Source organism: Mustelus asterias, unplaced genomic scaffold (assembly GCF_964213995.1).
Source record: "Mustelus asterias unplaced genomic scaffold, sMusAst1.hap1.1 HAP1_SCAFFOLD_525, whole genome shotgun sequence".
Lineage (NCBI taxonomy): Eukaryota > Metazoa > Chordata > Chondrichthyes > Carcharhiniformes > Triakidae > Mustelus > Mustelus asterias.
This window is the reverse complement of record NW_027590476.1, coordinates 170068-195299: the sequence shown is the minus strand read 5'-3', so window position 1 is coordinate 195299 and position 25232 is coordinate 170068. Positions and strand designations below refer to the sequence as shown.

The window sequence follows — 25232 nt, the reverse complement described above, 5'->3', positions numbered from 1 at the left end:
GGTTAAATTTTCATTCAATATTTATTTTAAAAAGTCAGAATATTTTACAGCGACATTATTTTTTAAAGTTAGAAAAGTGAATTTAACGATCGAGCTTCACATTGAGAACACAACACATGCACAGGGAATCCGTCAATATTTGTACATCTGTTACATACACCAGAAAGAGAAAACAGGACCTTAATAGAAAGAGGAATTAACAAATATGGATAAGGAATGAGAAAAGTTTCTTATTTATACATGATATTTAAACTATGGGGAAATTGTTAACCACAATTACATTATAACAAAAAATGCCTCGTACTTTTCACTCTGAAAAAAATACCGTCTATGATTGTCTCAGTTACAGATTCAGAATGATAAACTGAGAGAATTTTACTGATAGAGTCACCAAGGGCAGATATTGTATTTGTGTCATACGGAGATCATAATAATCAGCTGAGGGAAATCTGCAGCATCCAAAATTCAACCCATCACTTGATCTGTAAAAGAAAGATACAATAATGAAGCAGATGTTTATGATGCGGGACATTAAAGTTAGAGTTTTTAATGGAACATTGAGAGATTTTTCAAATCCATTCTGTCAGTTTGATATGTGAGTGCATTCAATCATCTCACCTTCACCAGAGTGACTGCAGTGCTGTAGAAAATGCTCAGGAAGAACAGGACAATGAATGTGGAAGCCGTTGTCCAGATGTTACTGTTATCATCCTCATTGTCTTCAATCCAGATGCGGTCGGTTGAGTCTAGGGGATGGAGACCAGGATATGAAATTAGATTACTTTATTTATCCAGCTAATGTTATTGTTATTTTTCTTTTCCCAGTTCTCCTTTTTAAACTGATCATTTATTCTTGAACTTAATTTTCAATGTATACCTACTCTTAAGCTCAGGACACTCAGTAACCGATCTCCGTAACTATTTTCACACCTGATCTTTATTGACATTCCTTGGACAGTCCATGTCAGAAAGCACTGAAGATGTTTTCTTGAAAATCAGTTGATTTTTTGACAATTCGGAACTATCCCTTATTGAAGAGTATTATCACTGATATCGAGGAACGTTCACTGATCAATGATTGTTTTCACAGATGGTTACTGATCTGTAAACTGTGAATGTTGTTGGTTAAGAGTTGGGATGTAATTTCCGATCTGTGCTTCTTTATGGTGGAAATGTTTAGTAGATCGTGAGCTTAATTCAGTTTCTCAGCGTGTTTATCTGTTCATTGTACATTGGGAGAATAAATCTGTGGATATCTCCATTAAAATTCACGTTTAAATTGTACTTTCATCATTTGCCTACCGTTTGTATTGAAGATTTTGCATTTGTGTGCGTATGCATGAGCATCTCGTGCTCTGCATTAATCTTTGGCTCTGAGTTAATATGTGATTATGAGTGTTAATGTGCGCGTACATTTGCCTGTGATTGTTGATTTGTGTAGTTGTGTGTCTGCATCTGTGCGCATATTTTATTCTTTTGTCATTGTGTATATATGACTCTATTATTGTGTGAAGTCTATGAATATATATTAATGCCATTCTGCGTGCACATGTGTTTATGCCTATTGCTCTGTGTTAATTTCTGTCACTCTAGTAATGTTTGTTTCCCTTTCTGTGGAGTTGCCGGCGTTGGACTGGGGTCGGCACAGTAAGTAGTCTCACAACACCAGGTTAAAGTCCAACAGGTTTATTTGGTTGCACGAGCTTTCGGAGCGTTGCCCCATCATCAGGTGACTACTTACTGTTTCCCTTTCTGTGTGCGTCTGTTTCTCCATGTGTCTGTGTGCACGCCTGTTAACATGTCAGTGTATGTATACACGTGTTGACATTCTTTATAACGGTGCGTTGATGTATATTTGTGTTTCGATGTGTAGTAATGTGTGCTATGGTGTTCTGTTCTATGAGCATGTTAATGTTTGCGTCTACATGTTTGTGTGTAAATGTTTTGCTGTCTGTTCTTCTGTATGCAGTCTGGTGATTTGTTTATATGTATTTCCAAATATGTTTGTGAATGTGTATAACATTGTGTGTCTTTATATCTATATTCCTATCAGCGTGAACGTGTGCTAATATATGTATTTATTTGAGTCTAAGTATGTGCTTGTGTATTTATGTGGGTCTGCATGCGTGTGTATCTGTCTGTATTGTGTCTATGCATGTATGTGTTTGTGTTTGGGTCTGTACCTACTCACGTATGTGTATGTGTATGTACTTGTGTGTTTCATGTGTACATGTGTGCGTTTGTACATATTTGATTATGTGTGTGTATGTTGTTGTTTTAGTGTCTGTTTGTGCAAGAGCGCGTGTCTATGTGTTCGTATGTGAGTTTAGAAGGATGAGGGGTGATCTTATAGAGACATATAAGATAATGAAGGGGCTGGATAGGGTAGAGGTGGCGAGATTCTTTCCACTTAGAAGGGAAACCAGAACTACAGGGCACAGCCTCAAAATAAGGGGGGGCCGGTTCAGAACAGAGTTGAGGGGGAACTTCTTCTCTCAGAGGGTAGTGAATCTCTGGAATTCTCTGCCCATTGAAGTGGTGGAGGCTTCCTCGTTGAATATGCTTAAATCACGGGTAGATAGTTTTCTGATCGATAAGGGAATTAGGGGATATGGGGAGCAGGCGGGCAAGTGGAACTGATTCGCTTCAGATCAGCCATGATCTTGTTGAATGGCGGGGCAGGCTCGAAGGGCCAGATGGCCTACTCCTGCTCCTATTTCTTATGTTCTTATGTGTGTGTGTGTGTGTGTGTGCGTGTGTATGTGTGTGTGTGTGAGAGAGAAAGAGAGAGAGAGAATGGGTGTGTCCCTATGTATATTTGTGTACGGATGTGTTTGTGTCTGGGTGTATTTTTGTGTGGGTGTATTTGTGTAAGTGTGTATTTTTGTTTGTGCATGTTTTGCCCATGAGTGCATTTGTGTGTGCATTCTTGTTTCTCTGCATGTGTGTTCGTCTGTGCAAATATTGAGTGTACCTATGGTGTGTGAAAGTGTATCTGTTGTGTATTTGTGTGTTTCTGTGTCTGTATTTGAATGTGCCTGTCCCTATTTCTGTATATGTATGTGTGTGGGGGTATGTGCATGCGTTTGCGTGTGTATATTTACATGTGTCTTTCTGTATTTGTGTGCATATGTGTGAGTATGTGTATTTGTGTGTGTAGTTGTGCATTTGTGTCGATGTGTGTGTGTGTATGTGTGTGAGTGTGTGTGTGTGCGCTTATGTGTGTATTTATAATTGTGACAGTTTTGTGGAGTATTGTCAGTGTGTGTATTTTTTAGCTGTTGCTCCAAGTTTCACCGCAATCATTAACTGAAAATGATCCAAACAATACGAATAATGGAGCATATTTTCAATGTTTTGCTGTACGAATGTAGTTTATGTGAGTGGCACGGAGATATCAGGAGAACGAATGAAATCATTCATTGATGCATCTCGGAAACATCAGGGACAGAACAGTGAAAACCGGGGAAGATTCAATCATTTGTTTCAATTTGCATTATGGGAAATCAATGCCAGGACATGATTAACAGGAACAAGAGTGCAGAAACATTTTAAAATTATGTTGCATAAGTATATATGCATCACATTGATTAGGATAATGATACTTCAAACTCTGCAGCAAATAAGCCAGAAGCTAATTTGTACTGTTGGCAACTGGGTTCTTCTAGTAGAGAGCTGGTCCCTTCCAAACACGTTACTTGCGAAGAGGGAGGAGAGTGAGCTCATAATTTCCCTCTCTCTACCCGGTGAAGCAATGTGCCTGATGGTTCTAACCACTGACGAGGTGGAGGTGAGTGGATTAAATAATGACATGCCTCCTCTTTTCATTGAGGAAGTGATGGTACATGGGTTAGCTACTGCTCCTCCCCTCTCTTTGTTGGGTGAGTAGGAATCCGGTATGTTCACAATTTCACTCTCCCCTCTCTCTGATGGGGGGGATTGTTGCTCCATGTTTGTGTGTGACCCTCACTTCAGTTCCCAGTGGGTGTGGTGCAGCAGCTTAAAGCTGACATCAATGGTAAAGGCATGGACAATGAGAGAAGCAGGAACACCGAGATCTAAATTGTGTTTGTTTGTCAGAAATGTTGAAATTGTCGGATTTCTCCTCAGTGGGAGGAAAGTCGGTGAAGATATTTTGCAGAATACTGGAATGAATGTGCTCTACTCTGCCTCTAACCCAGGGTGTATCTGAGCTGGGTGCACTGGTTCAACAAGGCTTGAGCCCGAGACGTGGAAATACCTGACTCAAACCAAAGATACATAGTGGAAGTAAAATTGAAAACCAATCAATTAAGCTATTGGGTATTTCATTTATCGTTGGAGGAAAACGATTTTATTATTTTTATTGAAGTTTTTAATGTAACCGAGTGATTCTCATTGACATGAATTAACGGTGTCCATCAGTGCAAGGGAAATGTTCACAAAACTGGGTTTACCGCTGGATTTGTCAACTGTTCTGTTGATGATCTTCAAGGGGATGGCTTCATGTCCCACCACACAGGAGTAAGAAGCGCCGCTGGACCATTCCTCTGCTGCAATGGATAACAGGCTGTACATGAAGAAGGAGCTATTCCCGCTCTCCGCGACCACCTCGGTGTTCTTATAGTTCCCAGGATTCACCGGCTTGTCGTTGACGGTCCACTTGACGAAGATCTCTCGAGGGGAGAAACGTCTCACTAAGCAGCTGAGGGAGACGAATCTCTGAGCGGAGACTTCTTCTGCCGAGGGCAAGAGGACAGAGACGAACGGTTCCCGCGGATTTGGATCTGCAGAAAATGTACAATAAATGTCAATAAACTGGAGAATTCTGGAGACAATGAAACTGCTGGCTAGATATCAGAAAAATGTGCTTCGTTTCGATTTTCAATGTTTCCATTTTTGACTTCCAGTTTGGAGCAGAGGTGAACACAATTATTTTATCAAATAACTCAGGGGGCTGGACTGGGAAGTTTCAGAAATTTTACAGCACAGAATCAGGCTATTCGGCCCAACTGATCGGCTTTATTTTTGGTTTTCATGCTCCACATCAGGCTCCTCCCTCGTTATTCGATCTAAACCCAATAACATCGCCTTCAGTTCACTTTTCATTCATCAACACATCAAATTTCCCCGTAAAAATATCTACACCTCCCAGTTTTTAGTTAGTAGAGTTTCCACTCAGGGGACACCATTAATGCACTGAATACTGAATATTGACCAGTTCACTGACACTGGAAATAGACACAGTGACGCATTTATTGCTTCAATCTCTCAGCTCACCTGTTTCCTTGTGGATGGATTTTCTTAAAGGAGTCGGCAGATCCTGATGGCTCACCACGCAGTCAAACACAGCCGCACTCAGCCAGGCTTGTGTCGAGACGTTTAAGTTGCTGACCACGCTGTCAGGATCCGCTCCTGGCTTTTCGGCAATCTCTGATTTCAAATACTTCCTGTCTCGGATCCAGGACACATTGACTCCATAGGGAGCATGAGAAATGATGCAGGTTAAGGTCACGGTCGCCTCCAATAAGACCTGTTCTATTGGCGGGGGCTGTATCGTCACTGTGGTATCAGGGCACTGGGGAGTATCTGTGAATGAAAAATGAAAATCAACCCTAGTTCCCTCTTCAGAAGCAGGACAGCAGTCTTCAGCCTGAAGGAGACGAAGTTGCCTTCGATATATCAACCTCTAACTATCACCTTTCAGCCTCTATGGAGGATGGAAAACCAGCCTGCTCTGTGAAATTATTCTCTTTTTGTTCAAGTATTTTAGCAGCGGTATCATTCTCATGAATCAACATTGCAGTATTCCCCAACAAATATAGCATTCCTGAACTCAGGAACCAAGTACTGGCAGTTAGTTTATAAGTAGGGTGGATACACTTCCCAATATTTTACCCCTATGCTGTGACCTGTGAAACAGTCCGACACCTACTGTCTCTCCAAATCTTACCGGCTGTCTCAGGAAAAAGCTGACATCAAGACCACCTCGCTCACTATGTTACTTCAAAATGGAAGGGAACACTATTTCAAGGGGAGGCAGTGGCATGGTGGTGTTACCAATGGTCTTGTAACCCAGGGCACGACTCTGGGGACACAGATTAGAATCTCACCACTGCAGATGGTGAAATTTGAATTTAGTAAAAATCTATCATTAAAAGTCAAATGATCATCATGAAGCCGTTGTTGTAAAAACCCACCTGGTTCACGAATGCCGTTTAGAAAAGTAAATCTGTTGTCTTTATCTGGCCTGGCATGCATGTGACTCCAGATCCACAGTAACGTGGTTGACACTTAAGTGGCCTCCGGGATGGGCCACAAATGCACATCTCATGAAGGAATAACAAAAATTGATGTTGTGATGAAGTTCTGAATGGGGCACTGTCCCAATGCAGCAAACTACATGACAATAACTTAGAAGTTGTTCTATGCTTTGTATTAACTTTAATAGATCCCTAATTTCGATTAACAGCGGAATAATTTTTTTCTCGGTTTGAGTCTCTTACCCAGAGATCCGCTGATGTTCTGACTCTGAGTGAATCCTTGATGAGTGACCTGGCAGGTGTAGACCGCTTTGCTGAACCATTCCTGAGCGGAGACTGTCAACCGACTGCTGGTCGAGAAGTTCCCATTCACTTCACAGGCGGGAGAGGTGACAATTCCTGAATCCATGGGTTGTCCATTCTTCAGCCACTTCACCGTCATTGACTTTGGCTGGAAATCGATGATTGAACAGACGATGGTTGCAAATTTTCTGCTGGTGATTTCTTCACTGGAACTCACGGTGAGGATAACGGTTGGGGGGAGAACGGGTGGGCCTTCAACAAACAAATGTTCAGACGTTACTTGAAGATTCAATTGACACCAATTAAATTTAGTTCTTTTATTTTAGCACCATAGCTGCCGATTTGAGAATTATATCCATGGTTTGGTTGAATTGGCAGGGAAATGGCGAATGGAATTCAACCGTCAAAAGTGCCACACAATGCATTTGGGGAGGGAAAAAAAAGCAAGGCAATAAACTGGAATGTTAAAAGGGATTGAGGAAATGCAAGACCTTAGAGTGCACGTCCACAGGTCCTTGTAGATGGTAGGGCAGCTGGAAAAGTTGACCAAGAAAGCATATCGGATTAGTTCCTCTATTATTGTGAGATATTGAATACAAAAACAGTGATACAATGATGGAGCTGTATAAAACCGAGTTAGGCCACGTTTGGAGTTTGCTGTACAGTTCTGGTCACCACGTTGCAGGAATAACGTAATGACTCTGGAGAGAGATGAGGTTTACAAGAATGTTGCCAGGGACTGAAAATTGCAGCCATGAGGCGAGATTGGATAGGCAGGGTTTGTTCTCTTTAGGAAAAGAGGAGGCTGAGGCGTGACATAATTGTGGTTCACAGAATTATAAGGGACATAGGCTGAAATAATTCATTCCCCAAGTGGAGGGCTCAATTACCAGGGAGCATGGTCATTTAAAAGGTATCTGGGTCTGCATCTCAAGTGCTTTAACCTGCAATGCTACAGAGCAAGGGCTGGAAAATAGGCTTAACTTGTCTGGCTAGTTTATTTGTTCTCCCTTTTGGCCAGCACAGACATGATGGGTTAAATGGCCTCATTCTGCACAGTAACATTTCTGTTGTTCTTTGATTCTGAGCAACTTTTCAGTCAGTAGGCACTTACCTGGATTTTGCATAATTCATTTTTTTCAGAATGCTACAGATCAGTTATAATTAAGGCCTTATATAGTTCAATCGGCGAGTTCCTGTCTTGCCCAAGTTCCACAACACTTACATCGCATTACAATGCTCTTGACTGAGCCGCTGTGTCGAACCTCACAGTTGATTTTGCTGCACTCTCCCTCTGACTGGGTGATGGTTAACTGGCTGCTCAGGGTATAGGTTCCCTTCGCGTTTCTCACTGACGGGTAAGTCTTAAATCCAGAGGTGATCAGCTGCCCATTTTTCTTCCAGGTCAGTTTGGAGACATCTGGAGAGTAGTCCATCGCCACGCAGCCGTAGATGTTGGAGCCATCGGAGTTGTGTTGCTGACAGGAAGAACCGAGGATGTAGAGAGTGGGCGGAGACGGTGTCACTGGGAAAGAATAGTCGATTAAATAAGTTAGACTCTTACCTGCATTTATTAATTAATCAAACATATTTATACAAGTATGTTTCTATATTAGGTATAGCTCTTGGGGCTAAAGGGATCAGTGGATATGGGTAGTAGGCGGGGTCAGGATATTGATGAGCCGTGATCAAAGTGAATGGTAGAGCAGGGTCAAAAGGCCGAATGGCCTCCTCCTGCTTCTATTTTTTATGTTTCAACGTCACAATTTGACTAGAATAATAAACTTAAGTTAATATTTCCCGATTAAGACCTACGCACACCTTTGAGCTTCTGTTACTCCTATCATTTGGGAATCGCCATCTTTGTAGAAACTCACATCACTGTCTCCACCTCTATCAGATTGGAAAGACAAAAAACATTTTGATGTCATCGTAATGACATACCATTCATTGGAATAACAGAGAAGAGTAAAGATTTTCTCCATTATTTCAAGCACTACCTATTTCTCAAACGACAGCACTTTGTGATGAAGAAGTTGTCTCTTCATTCATAGAACATAGAACATAGAACATAGAACATTACAGCGCAGAACAGGCCCTTCGGCCCACGATGTTGCACCGACCAGTTAAAAAAAAAACTGTGACCCTCCAACCTAAACCAATTTCTTTTCGTCCATGAACCTATCTACGGATCTCTTAAACGCCCCCAAACTAGGCGCATTTACAACTGATGCTGGCAGGGCATTCCAATCCCTCACCACCCTCTGGGTAAAGAACCTACCCCTGACATCGGTTCTATAACTACCCCCCCTCAATTTAAAGCCATGCCCCCTCGTGCTGGATTTCTCCATCAGAGGAAAAAGGCTATCACTATCCACCCTATCTAAACCTCTAATCATCTTATATGTTTCAATAAGATCCCCTCTTAGCCGCCGCCTTTCCAGCGAAAACAATCCCAAATCCCTCAGCCTCTCCTCATAGGATCTCCCCTCCATACCAGGCAACATCCTGGTAAACCTCCTCTGCACCCTCTCCAAAGCCTCCACATCCTTCCTGTAATGTGGGGACCAGAACTGCACACAGTACTCCAAGTGCGGCCGCACCAGAGTTGTGTACAGTTGCAACATAACGCTACGACTCCTAAATTCAATCCCCCTACCAATAAACGCCAAGACACCATATGCCTTCTTAACAACCTTTTCTACTTGATTCCCAACTTTCAGGGATCTATGCACACATACACCTAGATCCCTCTGCTCCTCCACACTATTCAAAGTCCTCCCGTTAGCCCTATACTCAACACATCTGTTATTCCTACCAAAGTGAATTACCTCACACTTCTCCGCATTAAACTCCATCCGCCACCTCTCGGCCCAACTTTGCAACCTGTCTAAGTCTTCCTGCAAACTACGACACCCTTCCTCACTGTCTACCACACCACCGACTTTGGTGTCATCAGCAAATTTGCTAATCCACCCAACTATACCCTCATCCAGATCATTAATAAATATTACAAACAGCAGTGGCCCCTCACCTGATGAAAGAGCTCCAAAAGTTCGCAAGTCCAAATAAGCGTGTTGGACGTTAACCTGGTGTTGTCAGACTCCTTACTGAGCCCACCCCAGCCTAACGCCTGCATCTCCACATTGTAATTTTGGGATATTGCCTGTGTTCAAACTGACTGAATCCCCTTCCTCGCTCCAACTCACTGCCTCTCACTCCATAAAACGAAGATCAGTGACTTTCCTTCAGAAATACCTTCGGAATGAATACTTACTGAATGACCAGGAAACTCTGAATGTGATTACAAATTCAAATAATTGCAACATTGACTAATTGAAGGGCCGTACATTAATAGCAAGAGTTGGCCATTCGGACCCTGACGTCACCTCCGTTGTTCACTGAGATTACAGATGATCTGATTGTGGTGCTAGCTCTATTTTGCACCTCCTCACTCCGCCCGCCGATCACCCACTCTCTGCACATTTTCCCCGCCTCGCTGCCCTTTCCCCTGGCTCTCTGCCATTCCCTGTGGCTCCTTTCCCCTTACACCCTGCTCTCTGCGCTTCCACCTGGCTCTCGACACTTTCCTCCAGCTCTGTGCCCTCTCCCCCGGCTCTCTGCCCTTTCCCTCAGCTCCCTACCGTTTCCCCCAGCTCTCTGCCCTCTGTCCCTGCTCACTATTCTCTTTCCCCGTTCCCCCGGCTCTCTGCCCTTCCCCCCTGACTCTCTGTCTTTCCCCCTGACTCTCTGCCCTTTCCCCAGGGCTCTTTTGCACTTTTCGTCGGCTCTCTGTCCTTTCCCCGGCCTCCCTGCCCTTTATCCTGGCTCTCTCCTCTTTCCCTGATCTCTCTGCCATTTCCTCCATCTCGCTGCCTTTTCTCCTGTTTCTCTGCCCTTTCACCTGGCTCCCTGCCCTTTCCATTGGCGCTCTTTCCCATTTCTCCTGGCTCTCTGCCCTTTCTCCTGGCTCTCTGCCCTTTCCCCCGGCTCTCGGCCCTTTCCCCAGACTCTGTGCCCCCCCCCCCCCCCCCCAGCTCTCTGCCCTTTAGCACGCCTCCTGTTCTCCCCGGCTCTTTGCCATTGTCCTTGGCCCTGAGCCCCCAGGGATTCCCCCCAGCTCTCCACATTCCCAGGGCAGCTCCCACATTTGAACACCAAACTGCCGCTTGAGATCTTTCTTCTCTCTCGTTGCAGACCTCCACACACAGGTTTAGCGAGTGTGAGTGAGAGAATGTGAGTGCGTGAGGGTGAGTGATTGAAGGAGTGAAAGTGGATGAGTGATGGTGTGTGAGTGATGGAAGGTGGGTAAGTGAGGGTGAGTGATTGAGTGTGAGTGAGTAAGTGTGGGTGAGGGTGAGAGAACGTGAGTAAATGAGGGTGTGTGAAAGAGGGTGGGTGAGTGAAGGTGGCTGAATGTGTGAGTGAAGGTGGGTGAGTGAGTGTCGGTAAGTGAGAATGAATGAATGAGGGTGAGCGAGTGAGGATGCATGAAGGTTAGTGAAGGTGGGTGAGTGAGAGCGAGTGAATGAGGGTGAGGAGTGAATGTGACTTTGTAAGTGAGGGTGAGAGAGTGAGTGAGTCAGGGTGTGTTATTGAGGGTGGTGTGAGAGTGTGTGAGGGAGAATAAATGCGGATGGGTGGATGAGTGAGGGTGAGTGAGTGAAGGTGTTTGAGTGAGGATGAGTGATTGAGGATCTGTGAGTTAGGGTGGGTGACCTTGAGTGATGGTGAATATGTGAGGGTGTGTGAGTGAATGTAGGTGCGCGAGTCTCAGTGAGTTTGAATGGGTCAGGTGGCGTATGTGAGAGAGAGAGGGTGATTGAGCTTGAGTGTGTGGGGGTGCGTCTGGGTGAGTGAGGGTCGGTAAGTGGGGAGAGTGAGTGAGTGTGAGTGAGAGAGATTGAGACTGGATAAGTGAGGGAGGGTAAATGCGGTGAGTGAGTGAGAGTGATTGAGACTGGATGAGTGAAGGTGCGTAAGTGGGGTGAGTGAGGGTGAGTGAGAGTGAGTGAGACTGGATAAGTGAGGGTGGGTAAGTAGGGTGAGTGAGTGAGAGTGAGTGAGACTGGGTGAGTGAGGGTGGGTTAGTGGGATGAGTGAATGAAGGTGACTATGAGTGTTGGTGAGTGACTGAGGCTCTGAGTGAGTGACTGAGGGTTAGTGAGTGAGGTTGAGTGAGTGATAGCGCGTGATTGTGGGTGGCTGAGTGACAGTGAGTGAATGGGGATGAGTGAGTGAGGATGTGTGAGGGTGAGAGAGTGTGAGTGAGTGCTGGTGAGTGAATGAGGGTGTGAGTGTGAGTGAATGAGGGTGAGTGAGTGAATGCGAGTGAGTAAGTGGGGGGGCGGGGGGATGGTGGCACGGTGGCACAGTGATTAGCGCTGCTGCCTCAGAGTTGGATTCCCGACTTGTGTCACTGTCTGTGTGGAGTTTGCAAGTTCCCCCCATGTCTATTTGGGTTTCATTCGGGTGCTCCTGTTTCCTTCCACAGTCCAAAGATGTGCGGGTTCGGTGGATTAGCCGTGCTAAATTGCCCCTTAGTGTCAGGGTGACTAGTTAGGGTAAATACATGTGGTTATGGGGATCGGGATTGCTGTTGGTGCAGACTCGATGGGCTGAATGGCCTCCTTCTGCACTGTCGGATCCTATGATTCTATTCTATAATGTCAAGGACAGACACTCTGACGTATGTGAGATGGAAAGTGTGTGAGAGGGTGTTTGGGTGTGTGTGTGTGTGTGAGAGAGAGAGAGTGAATGTGTGGGAGGGTGCCTGTGTGTGATAGACTACGTTTGCACGTGTGTAAGACAGTGGGCTGTGCGTGCAAGAGGGGAGAGTGTGTGTGCGAGAAAGGGTGTGTGAGATAATGTGTGTGTGTGAGAGAGCATGTGTTTGAAGAGTTATTCTTTGTGTGTGATAGTGTGTCTCACCTTGAAAGTGTGTGTGTGGAGGGGCGGGGAGAATGTATGAGAGAGTACTTCTGTGTGTGATTGAGTGTGTGTTTATGTGAAAAGAAGTGTGTCTATATGAGATACAGGGTGTCTGTGAAAGAGAGTGCGTGTGCTTGAGAGGGAGGGTCTGTGTGTGGGAGAGAGTGTTGTGTTCATGTGAAAGACAGTGTGTGCGAGAGGGAGTGCCTATTTGAAAGCAAAATAGTAGGTTCATGAGTGTGTGAAAGTGTGCATGGGATTGCGTGTGAGTGAGAAAGATGTGTACAATGTGTGTGGGTGATAGAAGCAATATTTTTGAGTGTGTGTGTGAGCGTGTGTGTCTGTGACAGAGAGAAAGAGTTTTTGTGTGTGAGAGAGAGGCGTTGTGTGTGGTTTATGTGGGTGAGAGTGTGTCAGACACATGAGTGCTTTTGCACGTGTGTGAGACAGTGGTCTGTGTGTGCAAGAGGAGAGAGTGTGCGTGAGAGAATGGATATGTGATATCGCGAATGTGTGTGTGTGAGAGAGAGTGTGTGTTTGAAGAGATATTCTTTATGTGTGTGAGAGTGTCTCTGTTCTTCAAAGTGTGTGTGTGTGTGCGTGCGTGTGTGGAGGGGCGGGGAGAGTGTGAGCGAGAAAAAGTGTGAAAATTAGACAGAGTGGATGTGTGAGTGTGTGTGAGTGAAATAACGATTGAGAGAAAACGTGTCTGTGATAGGTGGAGTGTTTCAGAGAGATACATTGTGTATACATGTGTGTTCGTGTGTGAGAGACGGAGAGACTGTGGGCGTGTGAGAGAGAGAGTCTTTGTGAGAGACAGTGTTTGAGAGCAAGATTGTGCGTATGTGAGATAATGTGTAAGGGAGTAAGCGTGTGAAAGAGAGAGAAATATGTGCCTGCGTGAGAGAATGCGCGTGGAAGTGTTCGTATGAGAGAGGGAGCATGTGAATGAGTGTGAGACGAAGTGAGAGTACGGGAATGTGGGAGGGATAGTGCATGTGTGTGTGTGCGTGTGTGTTTCCTGGCCCCAACACAGTGACCACGCGCACAGAAACAGAACAGACATAAACGGTGCAACAATCGAGTGCCCAGCAGATAGATCTGTTCAATCTGTCAATTTCATTCAAACTGTTGGATTCTAATTGATCAATGGCCAACTTACAACAACAGAAAATTAATAACCTATTTTAAATTAAACTGATATTCATTTCAAAACTCCTTTCGACTGTTAATTATTCTCACTTCTCGAAAACTATGTAAAAATGTAATTTCGCCGAAAATGAGCAATCAAAAATAACAGATTCAGGACAGTTCAATGTCCCTAACAGAGATGCAGTGACACAGCAAGAAGTAACCAAATCAAGAAACATTTAGATTGAAAATCATTACCTGATTAGATCTAATTTCTTAATTAAATGTACTCAACAAATTAATCAAAGCAAAACACTTTATCGAGTGAGCACAGCTGAGTAAAGTAATGTTTTGTTTCTGAATTCATTTCCGATACAATTGAATATTCTCTAAAACGGATTGTATTTTGCACGCCTGTACAATATTCAAGGTAGTTTGTTTTGAATTAATCAGCAGCAATATTATATTTTAAGTTATTGTTAATTACTAGTTAGTTCTCCTGTCAGCTCATTTGTACTCTGTAATAAAATGGGTTTTCAATCATTCAAAATGTGCTTCTGCCTCCAACATTGTTAAATAATTAGGTTACAATTAAATCTTAGACAATGTTAAATATAATTTCAAATTACTGAACAGAAACATTCAGACATCTGTCATTCATTTACTTAAATCTAATCACATTGTAATATTTTACTTTTTCACTTTAACTACAAGTGTCTTATTATAACCTGCAAACGTGTTAAAATTGCATACTGCTGAATATGTATAGACTGTAACGGCCTGGCAGTTTGAAATCAATAATACTGCTTCCAAGATTTAGTAATTTAGAACATCCATATAACTTAATTACTGAACACATTGTTTAATTAAAGAAGATCTGAATTAAACAGTGCAAACACAAAGAGGACAATTGATTCAAATCCTCGGTAACACTAAAACATGATGCAGAATGTAAGTCCAGACTTTTTCTTCATTATAATATTTAATATGAATTAAACATAAGGTTCAGATAGAATCAATTCTTCTATTCTGTCATTTATTCTTCCCATAATTCTATCCTGTGTTCAGCAGTAATGGGAGACATTATGTTATTATCAAGTGCAGAGATAAGATTATTTTTATAGTATTTATAATAGTATAATATTTTTATTTAAATTAATCTTTTTGAATTTCAAGCATTAACTTATCCATCTCTAGCCAGTTTCTGTTGACACTTTACTACAATTCAAACACAATTATGTGAACAATTGCTTGAGTGTCAGCGAATTCCACCTATCAGAAAACTCTGTTCGCTCTGTCAAATTTATTCAAACTGTTTGATTCTAATTGATCTAAGGTCAAATTACAACTGCAAAAAAGTCAATAAAAAATTTAAATTAACCTGATGTTCATTTCAAAACTCCCTTCGCCTTTTAACTATCTCTCCCTGTCTGTCTCAAATAATGAAAACTGGGCAAAAATGTATTTTTTCTGAAAATGAGCACCTAAGATATAACAGATTCAGGGTAGTGTAATGTCCCTAACAGAGATACAGTGTCTCTGTAAGAATTGTAATTCATGATTTATTTTAATATGTAAGCACCAGTTAACATGAATAAAAGCCCAAACATCTAATTATTTTATTTTTCCGAAACCTTTTTCCTTTATCCCTGCAAGAATTTTCAAACGCAGTTTTATTTTCATTTAGCCAGAAAACGTGTAACCGCTCAGTATCACAGAGTTGAAACAATACAGAAACAATTGAGAAACACCAAACCATTTCACAAATTTTGAGATGAGATTAGTAATTAATTATCTCGGTATCCAATTACAAATTACTTGGAAGGAATAATCTGATTGCGACTGCACAGAAAGAAAATGTAATAATCGGATACATAAATTGCCAAAAAGCAACGTCTTTTTCTGCAAAACTCGTATTCCAGTGAATGCGAACTTAATCTGGGATATAACGACTAATGCAAAGTATCTTGTTGAATTGAGCGCTGCTATGGAAACAGCACGTTATCATTGAAATAGTTTCTGGAATTATCACAAAATATTTCCAGCCCAGAAACTTTTCTGGTCATTTTAATTGAACAGAACTATTAGAGGTGATTAATGAATAATGATATTAACATAAAAAAATCTTTGGTGAATATGGAGTTATATTACCGATCAATAATTGTTTGATTTATCTTAATTTCATGATCAAATTGGTTAATGAGAAGTTTGTGATTGCAGCAATGACTTAGTGTCCAAGTGAACTTTGTAAGTCATGATTTATTTTAATATTTAAACATTAGTTAAAATTTATAAAAATGTTGTGATATCTTGATTTCATTTTTATCCAAAACCTGCCTGTTTTCTACTACAAGGACTTTCAAACTCAGAGATTCTTTGCATTCAACCAGAAAACGTGTAACCGCTCAGTGCCGCCGAGTTTAAACAATGCAGAAACAATGCGGAAACACCAAATCACTTCGCAAATTTTAAACTATCATAGTGACCGAAGCACAGAATCTCCTGAACATAAACACTACAAAGCACATCACTGAGAGAATTATTCCGCTTCATGAAGAAGCAGCTCAATTATTCATTCAACATAATAAAATGTAACATTGCAAGAAAATCTCAATATCGAATCCAGCAAAACAGCTCGTCACCAAATGTATGAATTATGAAACAAAACAGAAATCTGGAATAATAGCAATAGCATTGTGAAGAGATAGAATATATCCAACACATTAATATGGAAACTTTACCACATTTTATTCATATTGGATGGTAAAAGCTGCAGCCATCACTGAGATTTAACATTGCAGGTTAACCAAATAGTGAATGCACTGACAAACTATATTCTGAACAAACTGCGTAAACTGTGATTTAGTTTTACCTGCAATTATCAATTATGGTTTTCAAAAATACCATTGGAATAAAACCTGCCTGATTTCAGCATATAATCATGCGTCAAGCAGTTTCAGACGCGAACACTGTTTGTATTCAATCACAAGGTGTGTAACAGCTCAGTGTCACCGAGTTTAAATAATGCAGAATCGCCAAACCATTTCAAAAATTTTACTTATTCAAAGTCACCCAGACCCACAATTTCCTCAACAGAAAAAAATATACATCACTGAACCCCGCATAATGCAGAAGCAGCTCAATTCTACAAACACTTTCAACAGAATCAAATGTAACATTGACAGCAAATCTCAAATTTAAATCCAGCCAATCCGCTCATCACCAAACTAATCAATGATTAAATTAACAGAAATATGTCAGAACCACGCCAGCATTGTGAGTAAGCGGAATATGGTCACTCAATTAATACAGAATCTTTAACACTTTTTTAAAATATTGGCTTAGATTTCAAATGCGTGTGCAGCAGATGGTACAACCCGCAGCCACTAGATGTCACCGAGTTTATACACTGCAGAAACGTCAAACTGTTTAACAGAAGTTAGACAGTAACTTTTAAAGTAACCCAGCCACACAATGTCCTCAGCAGATAAACACCAAAATACAACAACCAAGGATTGAATCCCCCAGCATCGCCTTGTCAATTAACAGTAGAATTTTATAACCCCCATTTTAAGCAGAATCACATGAAACATTGTTAAGATTTTTAGTACAGAATCCACCAAACCACATTTCAGTGAACGAATTAATTAATAAAATCGATAAGAAATATAAAACAAAAGTTCAAGTAAAACAGTTACTAAATAATTGCATGGTTCTTACCTGCAGTCACCTCCGCCGCCCGGCGGCAACAAGGCCCGCCAAGGTGTATCCGGGCGACAGGCGAGGAGGCGGTAGTGGAAGGTGTGCAGCAGCAGCCCGCACAGGAAACGCCTCCGCGCGGTAGAAAAAGGCACGGAGGGCATTTCCGCGAGGCGGCTCAGGCTGTGGGGGACCTCACCCGGGGAGGGGGCTGAGGCTTTGGGCCAATGTGGAATTCCGCCCGAACAGGGGAACGCTCGGGCGGGATCCCACCGCACGCCTGCGCCGTCTCAAGTTTGCGTGCAGTTTCAGGGCCGAGCACGACCGTCCTAAGGTCTAGGATGGCTTTGGCCGCGCGCCGGACGGAGCGCGCGGGGACTCATCCAGCCCGCTCCTCCGCCATCGAGCACGTCCCCGATTCTGGTCACCCCGGCGTCCACAGCCCCCCTCTCCGCCAGCCACCTGAAGTTATACGGCTGGAGGAGCGGATTCCTGAGCAGCGGCTCTCGCACGAGAGCCGCTACTCCTGACGGGGGAGAGCTGCGTCGCGAGGCGACCTTGTTCCAGACAGTGAGGAGGTCCTGGTAAAAGACGGGCAACTCCTGCAGGGCGGTCGAAGCACGCCCCAGTTCGATATGCAGGAGCTGCACGTCATAATTGAGGCCGTGCCACTGGCGGAAGAAATACGTCGCCATGGCACACCACTGTGGAGGGGGCTCAACGTAAAGGTACCTCTGCAGGGCCTGGAGGCGGAAGGTCGCTATCTGAGTGCGGAGGCACACCAGACCTTGTCCGCCCTCCTCAAGCGGGAGATACAGGACCGCAGCAGGGACCCAGTGCAGTCGATTGCCCCAGAAGAACCGCACGAGGGTTCTCTGGATATCGGTGACAAAGCCAGGGGGAGGGGTCAAAGGGACCAGCCGGTACCACAGCATGGAGGCGACCAGCTGGTTTATGACGCGAGCTCGCGCCCCGTAGGACAGCACTCGGAGCAGTCCTGTCCAGCGACTCAGGCGGGCGGAGACTTTGGCCTCCAGCTCCCGCCAGTTCGCCGGCCAGGATTCCTCGGCTGGGCAGAGATGGGCCCCCAAGTAGAGGAGGTCGGTCCTGCTCCAGGTGAAAGGCCTGAGCTCCTCCGGGAGGGGGTCCGTCTCCCAAGGACCGACAAGGAGTCCGGAGCACTTGGCCCAGTTGATCCTGGCGGAGGACGCGGCGGAGTACACCGCCTGGCATTCTCGCATCCTCCGCAGGTCAGCCGGGTCCGTGAACATGAGGAGCACGTCGTCGGCGTAAGCTGACAGGACCACCCCTACGTCCGGTCCGCGCAGGACCAAACCTGACAACCTCCTCCGCAAGAGGCGCAGGAATGGCTCCACGCATACGGAATACAGTTGGCCGGACAAGGGGCAGCCCTGCCGTACTCCTCTCCCGAAGCGAAGGGGCGCCGTCAGGGACCCGTTAACCTTAATCAGACACTCTGCGGCAGAGTACAGTAATCGGATCCGGGCGACAAAATGCGTCCCGAACCCGAATGCCCGCAGAGTCCCGAGTAAATACTCGTGCTCCACCCTGTCGAACGCCTTCTCCTGATCTAATGACAAGAAGGCGCCCGACAGACCAGCCCTCTGGGTGTGATGGATTAGGTCCCGGACCAGGTGGAGATTGTCATGTATGCAACGGCCCGGGACCGTGTAGGACTGGTCAGGGTGGATCAAGTGGTCCAGCACAGATCCAAGGCGTGAAGCCACAGCCCTGGCAAAGATTTTATAATCCGTGCTGAGGAGGGAGACCGGGCGCCAGTTCTTGAGCAGGTGGAGATCCCCCTTCTTGGGCAGCAGGGCAATGACGGCCCTGCGCCACGAAAGGGGCATCTCCCCGGTAGCGACGCTCTCCCCCAGGACCCCCGCGTAGTTGCTCCCCAGGACGTCCCAGAACGCCCTGAAGAACTCTACTGTCAGCCCGTCCAGCCCAGGGGCCTTGCCCCGGCTGAGGCCATTTAGGGCGCCGGTCAGCTCGGCCATGGTGGTAGGGGCCTCGAGCCTGCCGACGCCCTCCGGGCTGACCTGCGGCAGGTCCTCCCACAGAAGTCTGCGGGCATCCTCGCTGGACGGATCCGGAGAGAAGAGCGAGGTGTAATACTCCCGGGCAATGGCCCGGATGCCCTCCGGATCCGAGACGGGGGAACCGTCGTCGGCCAGCAGCGTAAGGAGCTGCTGACGGTTAGCCCGCCCTCTTTCCAGCGAGTAGAAGAAGGGGGAGCCGCGGTCCAGGTCCACCCGGAACTGGAGCCGCGACCTCACGTACGCGCCGCGAGACCTGGCAAGCTGCAGGTCCCGCAGCGCGTCCTTCTTCTCCCTGTACTCCGAACGCAGGGCCGGGTCCGCGTCAGGCCGACTGAGACGTGCCTCCAGGTCGAGCACCTCCTTCTCCAACTCCTCGAGCCTGGATTTCCGCCTCTTTGTCGACCCCCTCGCGTACCCCTGACAGAAGGTACGGACGTGAGTCTTGCCCACATCCCACCAGAGCCTCAAGGAGGGGAAGCCTCCCCGCTTCCTTCTCCAGCCGGCCCAGAATCGACGGAACGAGTCCAGGAAGCGCTCGTCCTCCAGCAGCGTGTTGTTAAAGTGCCAGTACGCGGACCCCCGCCGGATGCGAGACGGCGCAAAGTCCGCCCACACCAGGCTGTGGTCCGTGCTCGACACCGGCCGCATGGAGACCGAGGACACGCCGGACACGTGCGCCTTCGAAATGTAAAGGCGGTCGAGCCTGGACGCTCCGACTCCAGGCCTCACGAAAGTGAAGGCGCTGGAGCCAGGATGGAGATGTCTCCAGACGTCCACCAAGTCGTGGGACCCGATCAGGTCCCGCAACTTCACCACCGCCGGGGTGCGCAGCCAGGGGCTGGTGCGGTCCCGTGCCTCGAGGATGCAGTTGAAATCTCCCCCGAGGATAATGCATTCGCCCCCCGCGATGGTGTCGATGTGAGCGGACACTTTCTCGTAGAAAGTCGTTTGCTGCGGTCCGGCGGTCGGGGCGTAGACATTCAGCAAGTGAATGACCACGCCCCCCTCACGGACCGTCAAGTGCAGCAACCGGCCTGGCACCGGCTCCTTGACCCCCAAGATCTCCGGCTTATAACGCGGGGCCAACAAGATAGCCACCCCGCAAGAAGCGAGCGTGAGGTGGCTCATGTAGACCCCCCCTTGCCACTCCAGGAGCCATTGGGCTTCGTCTCCCGGAACGGTGTGGGTTTCCTGCAGGAAACACACCGCATACTTCCCGTCACAGAGGACCGAGAAGTTCTGGAACCTGCGGTGTGGCTCACTGCTGCCGTTGATGTTGAGGCTGGCTATGGTCACCTTCATGTCAGCAGCTTTGTGCCACCGTCACCACTTAACTAGGTGTGTGGGGGGGCGCTGGCGCAATTCTCACCAGTCCACCCCCCACCTTTTCGAGCCTGTGGAGGAACCGCAGTACCCAGCGCCGCTCTATTTTCTCCAGGCCCGCGGAGGCATGCGAGCATGCCTTCACGGACCGGACGAGCCGTGCCAGGTCCGGCCAGCGGCCGAGGGCTAGCCGGATTATGTCGGAGCGACCGGAATGGCTACGGATAAAGACCCTGAGGTCCTTGGAGGGGATGAGGGACGACTCGGTGGGGGGCACGAGGGAGTCCCCCGCCTCGCTCTGGGCAGACTCTGAAAGTGTCCCCGTGCCCTCCACCGAGCCGCTGACCTCCTCAGGGCGGTCGCCCCTCGACTCCGAGTCCCCCGCCGCAGGACGTACGGCGGGCGGCACGGAGCCACCAACTAGCCCTAGCCCCTCCCCGATCCCACCCCCAGGATCGGTGGAGGAGGGGTTCCCCCCGGGCTCACCTTTCCCGGATTGCGGGCCCCCGTGCGACGGCGGCCCAGCCGCCCCCCCCGCCCCAGACGCTTGGACACCCCCCAGGTCCGGTGTATCCTTCGGACTGAGGTTGGGGATGTCCAGCGTCCAAGGTCGGGACGGAGAGGACGAGTGGATCGTCTCTTCGCCGCCGCCGCACGAGGACATGAACATTGGAGTGTCGCCCCAGTCCCCCGACAGACTGAAGAAGAACTCCGGGTTGTAACCGGCCGGGTGGAACGGAGCCGTGGGGGCCCCGCTGCCACCCGGCCCCGGAGACTCCTCGCCGGGGGACTGAGGCAACACATGCTTGGATTTGCAGGGTGCCTTGCCCCCTTTTTTCGCGGGACAAGGCACAAAGACAGGTGGGGGCACGGCAGGAGATGACTCACAAGGGGGGAGGGGCACGCAGACCTCGAACTCTACGGTGCCCGAGGGGCCCCGCCTCTTTTTGTTAACCTGCCCTCGGGCAGGCGAGGCCCCTCGCCCTCCGCCCCTCTTCGCCTTGCCGCGCCCCCCCTGCTCTCCCGTCACTTCCCCCCGAGGTGGCGGCGTCGCCAGTTTTGCCGGCTCGGGGTCGCTTACCCCCCCATGCTCGGGCCCATGATCCCGGGCGCCGGACCCAGCACTAGGCCCCGGAGAGCCCACGGGCCCGGCAGATGGTGGTGGTGGTGGTGGTGGGGGGGGGGCGCAGGTGGAGACTGAGGCGGTCCCCGAGCCGGCTGCCGGGGTGGTTGGGGTGTTTTCCCTGGGGGCCGGGGTTCCGGTACCCCCCTTCTTTTTTGTAGGTCCCTTCTGGGCCTTTTGGCCGCGCGGGGGCTCCGCTCCCCCCCCGCCGGCAGCTGAGGTGGCAGCTGCTGCCGGCGTGGCCTCCCCTCGCGGGGGGGCAGATGGTACTCGCTTGGGGGGAGAGGGGGCTGCGGTGCCAGCTGCGGCCGCCTTGGGTTGGTGGTCGGCGGCCTTGGAGACGGGGCAGTTTTTCCTCACGTGCCCCGCCTCCTTACAGGCATGGCACCGCACACCGTCCGCGGACCAAAAGACCCGGTACGTGGTCCCCTCGTGGGGGACATTGAACCCTCCCTCCAGTTCCTCCTCCCGGGCCAGGCGGACAAAAACCTGGCGCCGGAAGGAGTATATGTGGCGGAGGGAGGGGTCCCGAAGGCCGAGCGGGATCGGCTGCACCCCGGACCTGACCTCCCCCAGTAGATGGAGGTGGGGGAGGAGGAGCTCACTCGGTAGGAAGGGCGGGACGTTCGATATTACTATCTTGTGGGCGGTGGCCTCCAATGGGTCCACCGCCAGGAACGTCCCGCCCACCGTGAGCCCCTTTTCCAGGGCGAGGCGAACCGCCCGCTCGGCCTTCAGGAAGAATACAGCCCGGCCGTACATCTTAGAGGCCGCGACAATGGCTGAGGGGCCGACAACCCCAGCCATTGCCTTGACGCAGGCCTCGATAGACATGTCGGGGTGGGCGTAGCACTTCACCCCGAGCTGCCGCGTGATTAAAGAGAATGGCGGCAGGGCCTTGGGAGCGGCGGGGGCTCTGGCAGCCGCCACGCCCGCATAGGTGGGCCGAGAAGGCCCTGCCACCGGCGACGCTGGTGATGTCGCCATAGTGATCAGGGGAAGTGCTACACCCACCCCGAGACTGCCCAGATGCACGGCAGGGCGTATGTGGGATGGGGAAGATAAGGCAGGGTGGGGTAGGCGGGGAAGGGTGTAGGTGCTCTCTCCCCGGAGCGAGAGAGGGAGAGAGGAGGTTGGAGGAGCAGGAGGGAGATGAGGCACAAGGCCGGTGCCCCAGTCAGGAGGGAAAAAGGGGAGGGGATGCCGGTCCCGGAGGCAGCAGTAGTGGGTAGGGGAATTAGGAAAAGGCCTTCACCCCCCCCCACTGCAGATGGAAAAGAGACAGTCCAAACGCCTTCGCCCCCCCCCCTCTCCTCCAGTCACTCCCTGTCCTCTCTTCCTCCCTCCCCCCGGGGAGAGCGCACCCTCCAGAGGCCGGATGGCAGGCAAGCAGGCAGTCAGGCAGTCCAGACGGCAGGTAGGCCAAACGGCAAGCAGGCAGGCAGGCAGTCCAGACGGCAGGCAGCCCAGACGGCAGGCAGGCAGGCAGTCCAGACGGCAGGCAGGTAAGCAGGCCAGACGGCAGACAGGCAGGTAAGCAGGCCAGACGGCAGGCAGGCAAGCAGGCCAGACGGCAGGCAGGTAAGCAGGCCAGACGGCAGGCAGGCAGGTAAGCAGGCCAGACGGCAGGTAAGCAGGCCAGACGGCAGGCAGGCAGGTGAGCAGGCCAGACGGCAGGCAGGCAGGTAAGCAGGCCAGACGGCAGGCAGGCAGGTAAGCAGGCCAGACGGCAGGCAGGCAGGTAAGCAGGCCAGACGGCAGGCAGGCAGGCAACAGGCAGGCCGGGCAAGGCAGGCAGCAGCTCACCTCCCTCCTTCCTCCCCGCAGGGAGCGAAAAACAAACAAACCCAACAAAACAAAAACAAAAACCGGGCGTCTCCGTGAGCACAAACGAGAGAGAAAAAAAATAAATAAATAAAGGTACTCACAAAAAAAAGAAAAGAAAACAAACCCACAGTTTCCGCCCGGCTCCGACCCGGGGCCCCCCGCTACTCGGGCGAACGTGAAACCACTTCACCCCGGAAACAAAGTGCAGGCGCTGCCCCAGAGGAGGCACGTTTCAGGCCGTCTGAAGCTCAATGTTCATTCAGAGAGAAGCAGCAGCAGCAGCTTTGCTGGGCAGGAATGAGCAGCTGAACAAGCTCATTGTGCAACTTCCGCATTCAGACCATGGGGAGCTCTGATTGGCTGGAGGATCAGAGTCCTTCCGGTCTTCTAGCCTTTTCCATTGGTCAGGACCTCAGCAAGAAAGTCAAGGAGGGGTGGGCGGCCCCGCACATGCGCAGTTTTCCTCTCCTTTAAACATGCGCAGTCCCCTGCCGGAGGGGGAGATCACCGATCAGCTTCTCGCTCTGGCCGGAGCCGTCAGCCAATTGCCTGGAAACCTTGGCTCGAGGAGGGGGAGGTGCAGGGGGAAGAATGGGTGGGGGCGGGGAACCCGGAGACGTCACCGCGGAGCAGAGTGATTGGCTGATCCAGGCAGCACTCCATTCGGACGTCACAATGCGGAAGTTGGCCAATGAGCTTCAGACTCAAACTTCCCCCTGTCGCCACCATCTGTGAGTAAAACACTTTCCTTTCTCCCCCTTTCCATTTCTTTTCTCATTCTGGGGGAAACTGGGGACTTGCAGCAACTGAAGGGCAAGGAATCCAGGGAGGCTGCAGATTCTGGAAAGGTTGGCCCAGGTTTCTCTCTCTCTCTCTTAAAGACATTGACATCCTTTGCTCCCTCAGCTTGACACGCTGATTTGTCTGGCTAAAAGGTCCCTTTCCTAATGTTCACAATTAAAGGACTGGTTTCCCCAGGAGATAGAAACTCGAAGCAGGAGTAGGCCATTCGGCCCTTTGCGTTTACTCCACCATTCATTATGATCATGGATGATCATCAAATTCAATATTCTGATCCCCCTCCCACCCCCCATATCCCTTGATCCCTTGAACCTCAAGAGCTCTATCTAATTTAATCTAGAAATCACACAGCGTTTTGGCCTCAACTACTTTCTGTGGTAGTGAATTCCGCACATTCACCACTCTCTGGGTGAAGACATTTCTTCTCACTTCATTTCTAAAAGGTTTACCCCTTATCTTCAAACTATGACCCCTAGTTCTGGACTCTCTCACCATCGGGAACATCAGGAGATGGCTGACATTTAAGGAGACAGTAAATATAGGACAGAGATACATCTAATGTTGTTACATGGTACAGATTAGATATACAATAGTGGTTCTGTGATAAAATACATTTATTATTTCTAGTCTTGTAACATACCACTGTAGCTACATTATAAATTTCTAGTCAGAGTCATTACCGCACAGGCGGAGTCCATTCAGTAACTCGAGTCCATGCCGACTCTCTGTAGGACAATATAGTCAATCCCACTCCTCCTCTATAACACTGTTTCCCTCCATGTTTATTTC

At 48.4% G+C, this 25232-nt stretch overlaps 1 gene segment (V, D, J or C); it reads right to left on the bottom strand.

Annotated features, from left to right (window-relative positions):
- Positions 1 to 23979, bottom strand: LOC144486928 (Ig heavy chain C region, membrane-bound form-like). The segment is given in 7 exon segments: positions 1 to 482; positions 619 to 746; positions 4437 to 4766; positions 5260 to 5568; positions 6486 to 6797; positions 7771 to 8070; positions 23771 to 23979. Coding segments are annotated over 6 exon segments (1299 nt in total).
- Between the last annotated feature and the right edge of the window lie 1253 nt (positions 23980 to 25232).